General features: G+C 54.0%; 1 protein-coding gene across 1 annotated transcript; it reads right to left on the bottom strand.

Annotated features, from left to right (window-relative positions):
* Positions 1 to 3,337: 3,337 nt before the first annotated feature.
* On the bottom strand, positions 3,338 to 16,526 carry LOC122169313. Its single transcript, XM_042835375.1, has 14 exons — positions 16,495 to 16,526; positions 14,692 to 15,783; positions 12,773 to 12,989; positions 11,401 to 11,558; positions 10,928 to 11,029; positions 9,844 to 10,041; positions 8,846 to 9,405; positions 7,914 to 8,172; positions 7,553 to 7,763; positions 6,695 to 6,837; positions 6,210 to 6,323; positions 4,803 to 5,006; positions 4,281 to 4,374; positions 3,338 to 3,632 (listed from the first exon to the last, which is right to left on the bottom strand). The coding sequence occupies exons 2-14, from the start codon at positions 15,560 to 15,562 to the stop codon at positions 3,569 to 3,571; spliced, it is 3,195 nt and encodes a 1,064-aa protein (XP_042691309.1). The 5' UTR covers positions 15,563 to 15,783; positions 16,495 to 16,526; the 3' UTR covers positions 3,338 to 3,568.
* Between the last annotated feature and the right edge of the window lie 1,189 nt (positions 16,527 to 17,715).

Below are 17,715 nucleotides of genomic sequence, written 5' to 3'. Positions count from 1 at the left end.
AGACACACGGGATGTAATTTCTGGATGTTCAAATTATTGCAAAAGCGCAGCTTCAAAATGCCACAAAGGTGGGATGTGGCTCTGGGCAGCCTGGTCTAGTGGCTGGCGACTCTGCACGTATCTGGGGGGGCTGAAACTAGATGATCTTTGAGGTCCTTTTCAACCCATTCTACGATTCTTTGATACTATGACCTCCACCACCTGCCCTCTGCAGCTCTCATCTACAAGGTCACTCGTGTGTAACAGCGTGTGAGATGGCCTTTAGCTGCAAACAACTCTGGATCAAAGTGCAGTCTATATCTGGTTAATGCCCCTCTTTTTCGCCATGGAAGAAGTACAATGCAAAGCAGTACAACTAAACAACTAGGGCTGTTTCTTCCCTGGCTTTCTGTAGATGATCTGCAGCAGTCTCTGTACCTTCTTGGCACATAAAACGTGTCAAGGTCTTTTTCAAGACCAGTGCAGGTCTGTGAAAGAGGGATTTGGAGAAGATGTGTGGATGGCATCTGCTTGGCAGCAGCCACCCAATGTGATCCCTGGTACAAGCTGTATTCTGCAAAACATTGTGCTGCGCTGTGCTTTCCGGGGGCTGTTTGTTCGGGGAGGTGAGGCCCCCTGATATGTCTGCTGAGCAGCAGATGCAGGACTGATTTTCCAAGGATGCCTGCAGGTGAACGAAGCTGACAGAAAATGGAAAAAACCTCCACTGCTGTAGAAGACGCGCACACATGTATATGTGCATTGTTCCCATATTTACAAGTATATTCCTATGTACATGTGGTGTGTGACTGTTGTGACCCACTGTCCTTGCCATGCATTCCCTGCATGGGGAAGGGGAAGCCCAGGAGGTGCAGTCATGTGTGTGTACCCAGACTTTCTTTACAGTGACATATAAATGGTTGCTTTTGCTTCTCTCAATGGTATGAGACAGCAGCACCTACAGACCTGATGGGTGGACTCCCAGGCACCAAGCTACAGCTTACCACAGCTTTTCCTGCCACCAAGCAGACACAAAGCTCCAGGAGGGACCTGATGGACTCCCACAGAGACATGCTGCTGGGCAGGACTTGCACCCAGCTCCCCACAGAGCTGAGTCCTGGGGGCCCAGACTGGGCACTGGGACACAGCTGCACCATGGCCACTTGCAGACCTGAGCAGCCGTGGGTCTGAGTGCGGTGGCACACCACCAATGAGGAGCAGCACTCACACATCACTGCCGCAGAGCTGGCACAACCCTGATACCCCGGCTGTGTCTGAAACAAGGGGGCTGCCCTGGTCAGCCACAGCCATCCGAGGAGGTCATAACAACAGGGAGTGATAACAGACCTCAGAATGGCTTTGTGAGTGGATTTGGAGTTACCCTGTTTATTACTCACCCTAGTCCTCCAACAACCCATCTGTCTGTCAGGAGAGATGCACACCCTCCCGAACCTGCTCTTGTTCTGCTTTCTTCCCCACCCTTCTCTGATGCACTGCTCACATCAGGCAGAGCAAAGCCCATTAGTATCCTCCATGCCCTTGTGGGACTGGGGCATCAGGTGGGACCCTACAGAGCATGCGAGCAAAGAAGTTTCTCTGCCAGCCAGAGCCCCCTCCTCGTTCCCTGTGTCTGGGCCCTGTGTCATCACACGGCTCCATGGCCACCAGCCTGGTAGCAGAGTGCTAACAGTGCCCTAGCATTGCGTGGTGCTGTCTAGTGGCCACTGTGTCCCTGCTCTGCTCTGTGCTGTGGGGTTGAGTGGTGGCACCAGCTAGGTATATGTGCTGAGAGTGATGGGATGCCTGGATACTACACCAAGAAGACTGTGGGACTGCACAGGGCTGGGATGAACTTCTGTAAGATCAAGAATGTTCTCGAGCTGGATGGCATCCAGGTGACATCACAGGCTGTCCACCGCTTCGTCAAGCAGAATAGCATGGAGCCAGAGACAGCAGTAGCTGACTGAGGTGCAGAACAGCCCTGGTCCATGGAGCAGAGACACGTGGCTGAGCAACCCCAGCCGCTGGGCACACAGCTCCGTGCACTGCCCAGCACAACTCCTGCCATCAGCCAGGACAGCAAGGAGGACATTCAGATTGTCAGCATGACCTCGCTCTGCCAGGGTGGTGAGGGCTCACCTGCAGGACAGCCCCCTGGGAGGAGCATGGCTGGGTCCCCACCCAGTCCTGCAGGGCGAGGGCTCCTTGCTCCTCTCCTCTAGGAAGTTTGGGGATGGGATTGCCTATTGAGGCATTTCTCTTCTGCCCTTTGCAGGTGACAATGCCCCCACGGCTCCACAGAGCTGCTGACACTAGGGACCTCAGCTGCCCCCATAGAGATGCCACCCATCTTGGTGAGGCTGGTTGTGCCCCCTGCCAGGAGCCCACCCTGGTGGTAAAGACAATGCTTCTAGACAGGGCTCTTCAGCAGAAAAAGGCAGGATGCTGCGTGACAAAGCAGGTTCCAGAGGACCTGTTAGCTCCAGCTGGAGCAGGCACTGTGATGCCTACAGGAGTAGGCCTGCATGGTGCCCTGCTATATCTTGGTCCAGACCAGGCTGGGAGAAGCATGGGGGAAGAAAGTGCCAGACCTCACTGAAGGAGCAGCTGGTGATTTTTCACTTCTCTCATGCCTCCTGCTGTTTCAGGTCAAAGATGCCAGTGCTCAGACTGCCGTGCCCAATCCCACAAGCCCTAGAAATTAAGATTCCCTCTTGAGGAGGAGCAGCACTTCCTGCTGCTCCTGACTCCCATGCCATTGCTGAGTAGCTGGATGCTGTACACACAGAGATCCAGGAGCTGAGGCAGGCACTGCACACAGAGCTGGAGAGGCAGTGCCACCTGGAGCACCAGCAGGAATATCAGCAGTGGCTCCAGCAGGAAATGCTGATGATGCTGCAGCAGCTCAGCTCCACATGAACCATGATGCTGTGCCGACCAACCAGCCCTGCATCCATTCAGCAGCACGGCTAAGCCCTCACCCACAGTGCCAGTTCAGGATGGAGCTCCTCTGACCTTTCGTGAAGGCAGGGTGTTCTAGCACGGCTGCACTGACAGCAGGGTGAGCTGGCACCACAGGAGGACAAAGTCATGAAGCTAATGCTTCTGAGTCTGTGGCTGCTGCCTAAAGGCTACATGGATTATCTGCAGAGAAAGTCTGGTGACCCCAGCTGTTGGTGCTACAGAACTGCTACAGCATGGGTTTCAGAGGCATGATGCTCTGAACTCCCTTGCCTGGACAAGAGGGGATCAGGGGAGGCTGAAAGACTTTCACTGCTGTAGGGCTGTGCATGAGCCAAGGAGGTTTCCTTCTGGTCATCACAGCACAAAATTTGCTTGTTTCTTTCAACTCCTTTAGTTTGAGGTAAAAAATTAAAAGAGTAAAAATAGTTCAGGCATGTTGTGTATGTATGTGTGTGTGTGTGTGCATACACCTGTATATGTACCCACATATGCATATGGGATTTTGCACACATGGGATTTTGCAGGTCCTGGAGGAAGAGGGAGCTGGACAGCTTGTCTGTCACCTGCAGACACAAGCCTGGCCTTGGTGGTGGTGGCTGTGCCACTGTAGGTGTACCTGGGAGCATTAGAAGTCTGCTGCCATCTCAGTGCAGTCGTTCAATTCAATGTTGGTGTAATTTTGGAAACGTCTGAAAAGCAATGGACAAAGTAAAACGAAAGATCAGCTACTCCGTTCTTTGGCAGAAAGCAGGGAATGATTGTTCCATCTCCCCTCCTGTGTCTGGGCACCAGGCTCTCACTCTTCATCTCAGCTTTGCACTTAAAATGAAAAGCCTGGATGACCAGTCTTCAATCACTGAGTTTACCATGGTGCCTGTTAGCACTGTGGGGAAAAATGGGCAGAACACCTACACAAGTAGATTGGCTTTAAGCTGCCCTGATTTCTGGAAGAGACTCTCTAAACCTGGCAGTATTTTTTACACTCCCTTGTAAAATATTTCCTGAGTTTTCCATTCCTCAAACGTGATTTAAGAACTTTCCTCTCTTCTCGCACTTGCATGGCAGCACCCTAGCCAGTGATAAAAGAAGATCACAGAATCTTCATCACCTGAGTTGGTTAAATAACCCACCCACCAACATTGCTTTTGACCACCGGAACGTTAAGCAGCCTGCTAGCAACGCTAGGGCCATCGAGTAATTGTTTAAAGCGGTGCTGTAACATGGAAGCTGTCTCCTCTCAAGCCTATCCTCAACCATCCGTCGCTTCCAGCTCGCTCCAAGGAGCAGCCCTTCCACCCATGGTTTTATCAGTGGTTACCTTAGGATCGGTTTCTCACCTTTTGATGAAGTGCAACGCCAGGCCCACCAGCAAGAGCGCGAGCAGCAGAGCTCCCACGACAAACAGGGCAATCTCCCAGCTGTGGAGGGAGGCTGGGGGTGTGAAGGCAGAGATGGGGTGTTGCAGTCAGGACCCTGCCCAGCACGGTGTGCCACGAGGGGGCCGTCTCCAGCCCCCATCTCACTCCTCTTCCACCTGCCTGCAAACACCCTGTGGAACTCTAGCTCTGGCTGGCTTCAAGCAACCAGCACTGGGGCTTCTTGAATGGGGCTACCCCAGGCCCACCGGCAGATGCAGGCACCCAGACTTCCAGGGGCACCGAGATGGCAAGGTGACTCCTTCAAGGTGACTTCAAGGTGACATCACCCCTTACAGTGAAGCAGCCAGCCATCGTTACCCCACTCCCCATCACCCATCAGTGCCAGAAGACAGCTTTGTGTAAGCAGCAGCACCAGATGTGCGAGCCCAGCCCTGCTGGTGCTGTATGCTGATCCCCGTGCCCAGCTCTGCTCCCACTCACAACTGCTCTGCGATGACACCGGCGTGCTTCTTTGGGCCGTACACTCAGGGCTGGTTTCCAACTCTCTTCCATCCACAGAAAAACGGTGGGGACTGGCAAGGAGGTCCTTGCACCAGCTCTCCACGGGCTGCTGCTGCTCTGGCAGTGGAACATGCATCCGACCTGAGATCTTCACCACAGAGTCTACACACGTCAGGTTCAGCTCTGCAGAGAAGCACCGGCATGCCTTGAGCAGGGGGGAGCCCACCTGCTGCATGGGAACACCTTGCTCCTGCTCCAGGAACCACCTCCTCCCCCCATGCTCTCTTCACCACCCTCCGTAGGACACCGCACTTCATAACAAGCAACCTGAGCACATGCTCTGGCTTTTCTTTTTTCAGCCACAAAATGGGCTGGGAGTTGTCCTCTGAATCCAGTAAAATCCTTTGAACTCTGCTTCATAAATTATGATCTTTACCCACTGGTCAGAACTGTCTGAAACTGCTCAAAGGAACAAAGATGTGTTCATAGAATCATAGAATCACGGAATGGCTTGGGTTAAAGGGACCCCAAGGATCATCAAGTTCCAAATCCCCTGCCACAGGCAGGGTTGCTAACCACTAGACCAAGCACCAGATCAGATTGCCCAAGGCCCCATCAAACCTGATAGAAATCAAATAGTGTTAGAGCAGGGGAGAGCTGACAGCCAGCATGATTGCAAAGCCCTAATTTCCTTCAAGCTCAGCCAATAAATAAGAAATATTTCTTCATAACCTCGAGAAGAGGTAGGGCTCTAAGACTTCCAGAAGTGACTTTTTGCTCCAGGTACTTCAAATAAACATAGGAGCCTGGCTGAGAAAGGGTTGAGAACTATCCTAAACTTTGCGGGTTTAGGACATTCAGTTTGTCTCACAGACACCTGAGGGCACCCTTCACAAAGCCCTTCTGAGGCAGCTGTCCTAAATCATAACCAACATGAGCAACTCAGTGGGGAGTTCAGAGCTGCCACCCCAGGCTGTCTGGCTCAGAAGCCCTGCACAAGGGACAAGGACCATTTCTGAAAGTGTGTGACACCCGTGTTAGGGGTAATGAGGCCCATCTCCACCATCCCATGACATATTGGATGAATTCTGACTTCAGAACTGGCCCTTGGACCTGACTTACAGAAGAATGTGTGGCTTCGAGATGCTTTGGTTAACCTGGAAACTCCCATTTCTTGCTCCCTCAAGGCTGCCCTTCCCCTATAGGCAGCCCACTGTGGACTCTCAGCACGAGCAGCCCGTAGGTGGGGCTGAGAAGGGACTGGCTGCTGGGCAGTGAGCCCTCCTGGACCTCCAGAATAATGGGAACACAGCCCTCCCTTTGGTGCCCAGTGGAGTGGCTGAGGGGGGCACGGTGCAAACCAGGGAGATGTAGAGGGGCACCAACCTTGCAGGTAGAGCTCAGAGACACCACAGGAGCATTTCTCCTCCAGAGAGCTCACCAAGGCCTTCCTCAAGCTTTCCAGCATCCTCTCATGGTTCAGGATCCACACAGAGCAATCTGTGGGAAGAGAAGTGGTTGCCTCTTGAGTGCAGCTCAGCCCCAGTGATGGCATCTCCATCACGCTCCCGATCTAAATACTCAGCTTCCTGCCTGAGCTCAGGAGCGAAGCTCAGCAGGCATGGATACAATTTGGTGGGACCTCAAGCAGGAGCTGCAGCCTGCAGGCGTCTCAAATGAAACATGCAGCCACTTTCACACAAGCGTGCACCAAAACCACGAGCAAGAGTGCCAACTTGGGACAGTGGTGTGTTTTCCATCACATCAACAGTGCAGGGAAGGTTTCCTGCTAGCCCCTCACCTCCCCCAGGCAGCCGTGGCCTGCACCACACTGCTTCCACATTCTGGTGGGGGCACGCAGCTCTGCTTACTGGGTATCAGGAAGCACAGGTCCAGACCCACGGCAAAGGTGCCCTGAGGACAGCTGTTCTGCAGACCAGGGGTAGGCTCTGAGATGGCAAACTGCAGCTCTGTGCTGGCATCACTGGAGGGGCAGCGGCTCAAGGACACGGACCTGTCCACCAGAAGAGCAGTGTAAGCACATCAATGCCATCATCAAAGACATTTATCTGTCTTTGAGGCTCCAACCAGACACCCCCCCTCAGTGCTCCCAATCCCTGCACTGCCAGGGATGACAGACAGTTTGCTGGAGCTGAAATCAGCCTTTACAGGGCTGTGACAGATGGGAGCAGCTGACCCCATCAGCTGGACTGCACTGGGGCTTGGTCATAGTAAACCTATTCAAGGGGACTGGTTTCTGGAGGAGGCCTTTCAGTACAATGTTTCAGCCAGCCAGAAGCTGGAGATTTTGATTTTCTGAGAAAAGGGCGCTCCTATGGCTGCTCCTGGTTCATGTGTGCTCCCAGGGGCAGGCTGCCAACACAGAACCTCTATCCGAGCCATGTGAGAGTGGAGCAGAGGACTTGCAGAGGACAGTTTTAACTAAAAGAGCTGATTTTGTGGAAAGGAGAAATTCTACTAGCACTCCTACCAAGAGAAAGTCTCAACCCCATTTCTCGCTAAACAAAATTCACCTGGCAGTGGAAGAGCTGTCTTACACTGAAGTAGAAGCATTTTCCATTGCAATACACTACCCATCTATCTGCTTTCCAACTCAAGGCTGGTGAATACACCTGGCTGCACAGGACAAAGCAGCAAGTTTGGTGAGATGCCAGCCAAGGCTCTGGGAGCCTAGAGCCCAGGAACATCTTCCAGAGAAGTGGCCTCACCTGTCATAACCGCAGGGCACAGCATACAGCCGGCCGAGGATGTCCAGGTGTCCTCCCACTGTGCTCGGCCCGCACGTGAACACCACAGCATCCACTAGGTTCTCTGATGTTGCCTTCATGGCACCAGGAACCAAACTGGTGCTGTACAGAGCAATAGCGCTGATGCCTTCACTAGCAGCAGAGATGTCCTCGAATGCCAACTCTGTCCCACCTGGAAATATCAGTGAAATAAATGGGTGAACATCTTGAGTGTGGACCCACCCCACAGTGCCCACAGCCTGATTCATGGTGCCCAGTGCCCACCCCATGGTGTCCACACGGTGCCCAGTGCCTGCCCCACTGTGCACACTGCCTGCCTCACCATGCTCACTGCCCAGCAGTAGCAGCCCTGATGCCCCAATGCTGCCTCTCAGTGTGATGCTGCGTTGCACTTTGCCCTCCTGGCCCTTGAAGACAAGTAGGCTGAGCCCAGCTAGGCTGGCCCCTGGCTGCCCTTCCAGCTCCACGAAGTGGACGGTTCCACCGCCCGCCAGGCCCAGCTCGTTGATGCGGATGGTGGCTGTGGATGGTGCAGAGGGGCTGCTGCAGGCATTCTCCTCGAGCGGTGTCATCACAGTCACCTGCAGGACATACAAGAGCTGCTGCCATCTGCCTGTATTCCCCTGGTCAGGCTCAACAGGGCTACTGCCCTTCTGCCTCCCACCCGTTCCCCCGTGCTAGCCTGACCCCAGCAGACATTAGCAGTGCAACAGTACAGCCCTCCCTTATCTGACTTATGCACTCTGCCAGCATTCTCTCATGGGGCCTATTTGATGCTCAACATTAAAAAAAAAGAACAACTGGAACAAATTAAAATTGAATCCTGCCAGTGATCAAAGAGGGTCCTTCATGCACCGGCATGTGGGAAACTGGGTTTGAGGGATGTGAAGTGCTGTGCCACACATTACAGAGTGGCACCAAGCAAGTGGGACTGAAGAGGTGGCTCAGGGTAACTGAAGGCTCCAGAATGCTGCCCACAAGCAGGCTCCCAGGTTTTGGGACTGTTGACATGTGAGCTGCCCCAGGGATCTCCTGGTTCTGAGGCATGGGGTGTGGGGCTGTTATCTGGCCAACAAGAGGCACACAGGAGGGTCAGAAAGGTGAGGGCAGGTGAGAACAGCAGCAGCTCACTGGAGGTGGAATGGCTCAGCAGAATGCCCCACTTTCCCTGGTGGGAATCAGGGACACACTGAAACACGACCATTGCTTTCTCAGTGCCTGCAGATGGAGAGCAGACATCTGCCATCAACCCACCTGGAAGCTGCTCTGCTGTCTAGCACTCAGGCTGTGGCAGCGGCTCAGGGACTCATCCTCTGTGCTGTGTGAGTCATTTTCATACAGGATGCCCTGCCCTGGCACCAGCACCTTGAGCAGCTGCTCTGCCTTCTCTGACCCTCGGGAAGTGTACACCACGGCGTCCACCAGCCCCTTGGCAGTCACAGCCATGTTCAGCACGTAGCGCGTGCTGCTGCTGTAGTAGAGAGCCACAGCGTCCGCCCCATTCTGGATGGTGTTTGGGGGCAGCCTGACCATGGGTGCTGGGCGCACAGCGCTGCTTCCCACCAGGAAGAAACCCAGACTGTCTGTGCGGTGTCCAGACAGCTCCAGCACCCGGTAGGCCCGTCCTGTCTTGCCATTGTAGAGGACCAACCAGTATCCCTGGAGGTCAAAGGATGTTTGTCCAGTGTAGAAGAGTTCAATGTACTCCGTGTCTTCTCTTCCCCCTGGGTTGTCTGGGTTCACCTCGTTGATAAGTAGTTTGCCTGCTTGTCTCGAGGGCTCTGCTGTTCCTTTTGGTATCGCTGATGGGGCGCCTAGGAAAGCAAAAATGTCATGAACAGAACGTGGCCCTGTGCACGGCACCCCGAGCAAAGAACACAGCTTTGCACACTGCTTTGCTGGAGAATGACCAAATTCAGCAGAAGACTGTGGATGTTTGCCCAGCACCCCAACACACACGTTTCCCCTCTTGTACCAACACATAGAGATTCCCAACCGCCTTTACAGTGTCCATTGGGAGCCAAGGCTGTGCCAGCCCTACATGAACCTGATGCCCCACAGGTGACAGGAGCTGCCCCTCACAGCACACCAGCTCATGTTGGTGTCCCCTACACACAGAGGAACCAGAGCTTCTCACAGCTTGTCTGCATATGGACACCAGTAAAATAAAGGAGCTGAACCTGGGACAGCTGGGCCCACATGCTCATCCTCAAACACAGCGTTCCCCAACACACCAGAATGATGACCAGTACCTGGGGTCAAGTCTGGAGCAGGGATATCCTTGAAGCAGGAGCTTTCTGCTGTGATATTCCTTTCATCAAATCTCAGAGCCCTGGGGCTCTCCAGGAAGGTCTGGAAGGCAAGCAGCAGGCTGCTCAGCTGGGCTTCTGACTTTGCAGTGAGCAGGGTGGTGAACACAAGCCCCTGGTCCTGGCAGGCTGCCTTCAGATCTGCCAAGGCAAGCAGAGGTCTGTTTCAGTGTCACCACATCTCTAAAGATGCACTTTCACCTGGAAGGGACACAAAGCTCATCAGCTCCTCATCTACCACCACCGTCCCCTGGTCAGACAGACACAAGAGAAGGGTTTGGTGGGGCAGCCTGTACCACCAGTACCACCCTGCAGCTCAAGTCTGGGACCAGATGACACAGCTCACTGACAGACATCCTCATTCTTTTGGAAGCCTTGCAACCCCAGCAGCAGATAGAATGATCTTTTTGGGGCCTCTAAACATGCTGAGCTGAAAGTGCTGTTGCTGACAATGCACACTGCAGAGTCATGCTGTTTTCTTCATGTATCCACATGTGCCCATCCCATTTGTGCAGAAATCTAGCAGGGATACCAGAAAAACAGTGCAGACCAGTAAGTCCACTCGCACTTCTGCTGCAACTTGGCTCAGTCCTTATGGATCACAAGGACAGTTAGTCTCCAAGCTGGGATGTTGGCCCTGTTGCCACATCAAGAAAAAGGTAGATGTGGCACTTAGGGACATGTTCAGTGGGCAAGGTGGTGATGGGTTGATGGTCAGACGGGATGATCTTAGTGGTCTTCTCCAACAGTTATGATTCTGTGTTTCTATAGTCTGACAGCAAACACTCAACGTTTGCAAACCAGCACTGATGTGTGCTGGCTGCCAGAGCTGCAGATGGAGCACAATGCAGAACAGCATCACACTCTGCCCAACTCTCAGCACTTTCATGATCAGAACCGAGTTCAAGTTAGCTGAGATCCAAGCCAGGAGGATGCAAACCAGAAGGAAAACCAGGGCTAAAAATCAAAAGCAGATGAGCAGTAACCACTGACAGCACTCAGGCTCCTCCACTCCTGACTGCCTCACCTTTGAAGTAGGCTGGAAAAACTCCACAACTGCAGGATCTGTCAAGGGCCTGCACCAGAGTCACCAGGATCTCTTCTGACTTTGGGAGCCACTCCTGGCATTCTAGGAAACAAAAAGCTAACTGTTACCCAACACAAAGCTAACTGCAGCCTCAGGCACAGCTCCAGCTCATTCTGGGACATGGGTCCCTGGGACATTCTGCAACTCAGCTCCTGTTCATCACCTGGAAAGCCCAAAAGGCTCCACTTCACCCCGGGAGTGGGAGTGAATAGTAGAGAGTTTCAGCCCAGAAAGGGCGGCCACAAATAACAGTGCAGCAGAGAACAGTCAGACGTCCTGGCTGCATTTCCTTGGTGTACCTATGTGTACCCCAGCACAACCCTGGGTGGATATTCTAGATATCCTGGCCGTGGAGTACATGCTCTGCTCTTCAGGAGGTCCAGTCTACAGAAGCAGAGGTAACCAATACCCACCTGCTACACGAAGGCAGAAGGAAACAGTCTGACTGAAGCGTCTGCTGGGGCAATCATTGAATGTGCCAGGGGTGGGTCTGCTGAGGATATAGGACAAGGAGTCCCGAGTCACTGAGCAGCAGTTGCACTGGCTCATGGACACATCTCCAAGCTGGTGCCTGAAAGATACAGATGTGAGAATGAGACAGAACACAACCTGCCAGCCAGAGACCGGTCTGCTCATCACCCACTGCTCACACCTGCCTGCACCAGAGGGGGAAAATTCTCACCAGAGAGTAAAGTCTTCTCCTTTCCTGGGGTCTGGAGAGTCATCCCACCCTCATCAGTACCTCCTTGTCTAAAAAAGGAGCCCAAGACATCCCTAAGCCTTAAAAAGAGAAGAGCATGGGCCTCCTTTTATCTTCTGGCAACTCACTTTTTGCCTGATCTGAACACAAATAAGTTAGTACTCATGCTCAGGCTGTGAGCACTGGCAAGGCAGTAGGGTACAATAGGGAAACTGGAAATGCAACACTTGTGGGTGAAATGATTAGGCAGGAGCTCAGTTCAAAGGAAAGGGGATGAAGCCCCACTATGAGGAGCTGCATAGAACAGAGCTCCTCGGGGAAGGCTATAACCTCCTTATGGGACAAGTCCAGGTTTATTTGACAAGTGGGAAGAACATGTGCAAAGGAAGGAATAGGAATGTGCTGTGATTAAGTGATGACTGCCACAGGAGTGAGTGGACCACACTCTTTCCTGATACAGTTGATTACTGCAGTCTCAGGCAGGCTTTTCTCATGCCCACCCAGAAAATCACAGAATCAAATAGAATCACAGAATGGCTTAGGTTGGAAGGGACCTCATCTAGTCCCAACCCCCTGCTGTGGACAGGGCTGCCAACCTCCAGATCAGACTGCACAGGGCCCCATCCAACCTGGGTTGAATGCCTCCAGGGATGGGGCATCCACAACCTCTCTGGACAGCCTATGCCAGCATCTCATTGCCCTCTGAGTGAAGAATTTTCCCCTAACATTTCACCTAATTTGCCCCTCTTTTGGTTTAAAGCCATTCCCCCTTGTCCTGTCACTATCAGACTGTGTAAGAAGTCAATTCCCCTCCTGTTCACAAGCTCCATTCAAGTACTAGAAGGGCCTGAGTGGAGATGCCAAGAACCCACCACCTCAGGTGGGATGCGAGATGACCCAAGGTGCCATCAGCTCTCATTTGCACAGGGCAGCAGGGACCCAACTGGAGACAGATGTACCCACACCCCGACCTCCCAGGTGGCCTCAACCTCCTGGCAGTCAGGGCTGCTCTCAGGAGGGCTGAAGACGTGGGCAGGGATGACCCCAGGCACCAAGGAATGCTGTGACAGCAAGCTCTCTCTCACCTCACGCTCCTATAGGCAGGTCTGCCTGGTGTCAGGGTGTCCAGCAGCTCAGGGCTCGGTCCCTCAGTGCTCGTATAGACGAAAGCATCCAGCAGGCCAGCTGTTGTCACTGCTTTTCCTGGAGCAAAGCTGCTGCTGTTGCCTCTGTAGAGAGCAATGGCATTGGGGCCATCCCTGAGGACAGGATGAGTGGAGTTCTCTGGGAATGCCAAGTCCACTGCACACCAGCAAGGAAAAGAACAAGGACAGCATGTCAGACATACGAGAGTGACACCCCAAAAACCATGCTGCACAAGCCAGGCACAAGCAATTCCCCCTGTACAGGAAACTAGCATGGCTCCAGATACAGTAACACAGAAAACAAGTGGGATACTCAACAGTAACACAGAAAACAAGTGGGATACTCAACACCTTTCTGCTCCCTGACATTTCCCACTCTCATAGCCCAGATTTCCCTGTTCACGGGCAGCTCCACAGGCTGCAGGAGGGCAGAGGGGCATCCTGAGCAGCACTTGTTCTGCAGGTGCTGCAGACTGTGAAGCTGCTTCAGGCAGGAGCAGGGAAGCAGGAAAACAGGTGCAGATGCTCATTTTTAATTCAAAAAAGATGCCTGCAAAATGAACTAAGATTTACGGCAGCAGTTATTCTGACAATACACAAAAAATATTTTAAAATAGCAGTACTTTGTTCTAGCATTTCACTAACAATCCTTGTTATTCACAAACACACATTATCTGCATGAATACAGATAATCAGCAAGAGTCCAGGATACCAGCAGACAGAATTAAGGCTGCAGTTTGGTGGGGTTTCCCTATTTCCTTCCCTGTGCATAGTGTTCCCTTTTCCCCCAGCCACTTCTCTGCCAGCCAGTGAGAGCTGCTGAGCACAGCAAGGTGCAGCACCCTTCCCTACCAACCTCCAACCCTCCCTTGATGCAGCTCTGTGATGGCTGGGCACCAACACATCGTGGGGCTGCCATCATGAGGACACACCTCAGTTGCTGCAGCTTGCCCCTTCCTGCACAGCACTCGCCTGAGCTTTGCTCAGCTTTGTGGACTGTCCCATCTGCTGACTCCAACACAGCCCAGTTCTTCAGCTTTCATGAATTGCAAGTGGGAACCAGATCTGTGAGTGACGAACGCACGCCGTGACTCACAAATGGTGAGTCAGAGAATTGCACAAGGCATCTGCAGTCAGCATCCCCAGCCGCAACATCTCCTTTTGAGCGCCCAAAATAATGAGACGTTTCCTCCACCTCCTCCTCCGGTGGCCTGGGAGCACTGAGGGGAAGGGACAAGTGGGAACTGTGCTGGCAGGCGGTGTGGTGAGAGCACAGCCTCTGCTTCTGAGCAGGGCCCCACAGTGGCCATCCTTCCCGACCTTCTCTGAATCTCTCCCATCCTAATATATCCTTTATGAGTTCAGGACACTGCACCATACAAGATACCAGCAAGTAATGGATTTACATATTAGTATCAAATCACAGAATCACAGAATGGCCAGGGTTGGAAGGGACCTCAAGGATCACGAATCTCCAACCCCCCACCACATGCAGGGCCACCAACCTCCACATTTCATACCATTCCACGCTGCCCAGGGCCCCATCCAACCCAGCCTTGAACACCTCCAGGGATGGACAGGGCATCACAGCCTCTTTGAGCAGCCTGAGATATCTCCTCACTTTTTTTCTCTTTTTTAATAATTTTTTCTCTTTTTTAATAATTGCCAATATTTTACTTGCTTTATGCAGCTCCTTTTCCTTTCATTAGCTCTTTTATCCGTCACCGAGTACCGAGCTGGAATTCTCACATTCATCCATCACAACGCCAAACCACCACAAAAAGAGACAGCATCCTCCAACCCCAGACTCAGCAGACAGCTCCCCCGGCTCCGTGCAGCCAGCAACGTGCAGCCCTTACCTGGGATTTCACTTTGTGCTGGGCCGATCAGGAGAAGCCCATCCAATGAAGTCTTGCCATAAACATCCATAGTGAAATAAATGTCTTTGGTCCGACCATCAATCAGCACCAGGACGACGTCCCTCAGCATGGTGGAGTGGGGACCCTGGAGCTCGATGAACTCAGAATCTTCCAAAGAAGAGGCAACGTGGACCTCACTGATCAGGACGGCGGATGCGTTCAGCTGAGGAGTGAGGACGCAGTGGTTATCTGTGCCTGGGGTCGGCACGGCCACCTGGAAGAACCACTGAGCGCCCGCCCCACGGCACCTTTCGATTGACTCGTCCATAGACCTGAAGGTGGAGTCCTCCAGCAAAGCATCTCTGCCGGGGGTCAGCACCCCCAGCAGCGTATCCGCTCTGTCTGTCTTCTTCGTCTTATGCACCAAGGCATCCACCAGTCCTTTACCTGTGACGCTCATGCCTTCCTTGTAGCTCCCTTTTCCATAATACACAGCGATGGCGTCAGGGCCGTTCTGGATGGTGTTCTTAGGAATAACTATTGCTGGCTTCACAGAGGCAGAGCCAACGAGGAAGAACCCTCGGCTGTTAGTAGCCTTGCCTTGGAGGTTCAGAACTTTGTAGGCTTGGTTTCCATTGCCATTGTAGAAAACCAGGTAGTAGCCATCCAAAGGGGCTGTTTGACCACTGGTGTGATAGAGCTCCACAAACTCAGAAGTGTCCTCTCCTGGGGTGTCAGCGTTGATTTCATTGATCAAGAGGGTGTGCTCTGTTTTCTGGTCCCTGGGGCTTTTTATGGGACTCTGGGCAGCAACTTTGGAAAACCAGATGTACATAAGCCCCATCAGTCCAACCAGCCAGACAGCTCCCATGATGATAGCCGGGATTTGCTTCAGTGCTGACCTAGAGGAGAAAACTGTCCTTCTGACAGCCAGAGCAGCACAGAGGGACACTGCTGCTGGGCCACTGCAGGGCACCAGGATGAGAGCCCTGGATGCAAGAGGCACTTCTCCAGGGAGTGAGCAAAGCAGCGGTCCCACAAAAATCCAACTGAGAAGAGGATGGTTTGAACAAGGATTTCCCAGCTCAGATCCTTAAAAAGGCACGGGGTGGGGGCAGGGAAAGGGGGAAGAAAAGACAAAATCTAGTTAGGAAACACAGAAACACAGCAGTGCAATTTAATGGTTTAAAAGCCCTGCATGTGTGGGCATCTTGAATTTTCCCTTCTCTTTCTTCAGAGGTTTGTCAAGATTCACTGCAGTGGCTGCAGTGGGACAAAGCCATCTCAGGCTTCACAGCCCTGAGCTTTAACACTGATGTCACTGCTAATAGCTGTCTCCATGGGAATTTACTAGGGACGGTGGTCTCTTTTCCCACTCCAGGCACGGGTCTCTGCAAACCCCCCGTTAGCACCCACCGGCAGACTCGGTGCTTCCCAGCATCCAAAGAGATGGAAGCTGAACTCACCTCTCCCCTCAGCCCGTTCCCACAGGTGCCCCATTTCCATGTTCTCTCCTCATTTCACTTAAAGGACAGAGAAAGAGAGGGGAGCTGCGGCTCGGGGCTGCACGCAGACGGAAGGAAAGCCACAAGAAACCACAGCAAGCAACAAGCGACGCGGAGCCGGACGCACAGTCTGCGGGGCAGCAGAGCCGGCGCAGCTCCCTTCAGCTCCGCGAGGCGGCTTTGCCTCGTCCCCACTTCGCAGCCATGCTGTTGCGGCCACCGCAGGGTGACAGGGACAGAGATGAGGCCGTGGGGCCCCGCACAGCCCCGCACAACCCCGAGCCGTCCCCGCACTCACCGCCGCTGGCTGCCCGGACGCACCGCCGCCGCCATCGGGGCAGCACCGGGGGGCGGGGCGGCTGCGCTGCGCTGCGGCCCGGAGCGGCTCCGACGGGCGATGTCCCTCTGAACAAGGGTGTCACCTCACGCGGCCCTGGCTGAAAAAACCCGCCTTAGAGCTCCACGAGCTCCGTGTCCCCACATACGTGTCCCAGGAGCTCCTTCTCCCAAGGCGAGGGACAGGCGGACGGATGTTTGTCTGCTGTGCGCCTGCCTCTCCGCGCTGGGACTCGCAGCCCCACCGGAGCTCTGTGCGTCGCTCCTCGCACAGCTCAGCGTTGGAACCTGGATTTGGAGGGCTCTCGGGCAGTGCCGCGTGGCTGTGCGCAGCCAGCACTGGTGGCTATGGCACAGGGTTCCCGTGGGACCTCCGTGAGCCCTTGCACCCCGATGCCACGTCTGTGCCACAGCACCCAGCCCGGCCTGCAGCCCCCCAGGTGGCGCTGGGCTCCCCCTCCCTGGTGAGGGGCTTCCTGACCCTCCTCCCACCGATCTGGTGCCCTGCTCCCCCAGGCCTGCTGTAGGGCTGCCAGGCCCCTGTGCCGACTTCTCCACTGGTTTGGCCCCGCTGCAGAGCATGGGTTTCTTGGAGCTGCTGGGAGTGGGTCAGCCTGCAGAGCATGGGGGGCTCAGAGTTGCTGGGAGCAGGCCGGCCCACTCTAGGCTAGCTGAGCACCCGGCTGTTGGAGTGCTGCTCCTGCTGCCAGCCAGATGTGAGTTCCTGCTGGTGACTCAGCAGCCTGCTGTTTTCCGTGTTTTCCTCCTTCTTGTAACTGGAAACCAGGGCTCCGGCATGACGGGGAAGCTCTGCCAGAAGGACTGCAGTTGTTCTGGGAAGAGGCTGAGCCCAGCATGCTCCTGGCAGTGCGGGGCAGCCCACAGGGAGTGAGAGCACGGGGTGCTGCATCTCACAGCCGCTGGAGCGATGGTGTCTGGCACTGGGGCATGCCTTGCAGGGATGAGCACTGAGCAGAGCTCTGCAGTGTCACAGTTGCCCTGGCCTGCAGGCATTGCAACTGACTGTCCTGTGAGCCTGTGTTCTTCCTGACAGGGTTTGCTCATTTTTACCATTAAAGACAGGGCCACAAAGATGGTGAGGGGCGTGGAGCACCTCCCTGATGAGGAAAGGCTGAGTAAGTGGGCTCTGTTCAGCCTGGGGAAAAGAAGACTGAGAGGGGAT

Source organism: Centrocercus urophasianus, unplaced genomic scaffold (assembly GCF_019232065.1).
Source record: "Centrocercus urophasianus isolate 14NV4802_14NV808 unplaced genomic scaffold, USGS_Curo_1.0 seq_51, whole genome shotgun sequence".
Taxonomy (NCBI): Eukaryota; Metazoa; Chordata; class Aves; order Galliformes; family Phasianidae; genus Centrocercus; species Centrocercus urophasianus.
This window is presented reverse-complemented; position numbering and strand designations above follow the sequence as displayed.

What these genes read in the sequence shown, in the direction of transcription:
- LOC122169313 (XM_042835375.1), bottom strand. Translation starts at nt 15,562, where the DNA reads ATGGGAGCTGTCTGGCTGGTTGGACTGATGGGGCTTATGTACATCTGG. An exon ending in ACTGCTGGGCAGTGAGCATG is followed by an intron (nt 7,764 to 7,913) that starts GTGAGGCAGGCA and finishes TGATATTTCCAG; the next exon opens with GTGGGACAGAGTTGGCATTC. An exon ending in GTGCCCTGCGGTTATGACAG is followed by an intron (nt 6,838 to 7,552) that starts GTGAGGCCACTT and finishes TCTGGTGGACAG; the next exon opens with GTCCGTGTCCTTGAGCCGCT.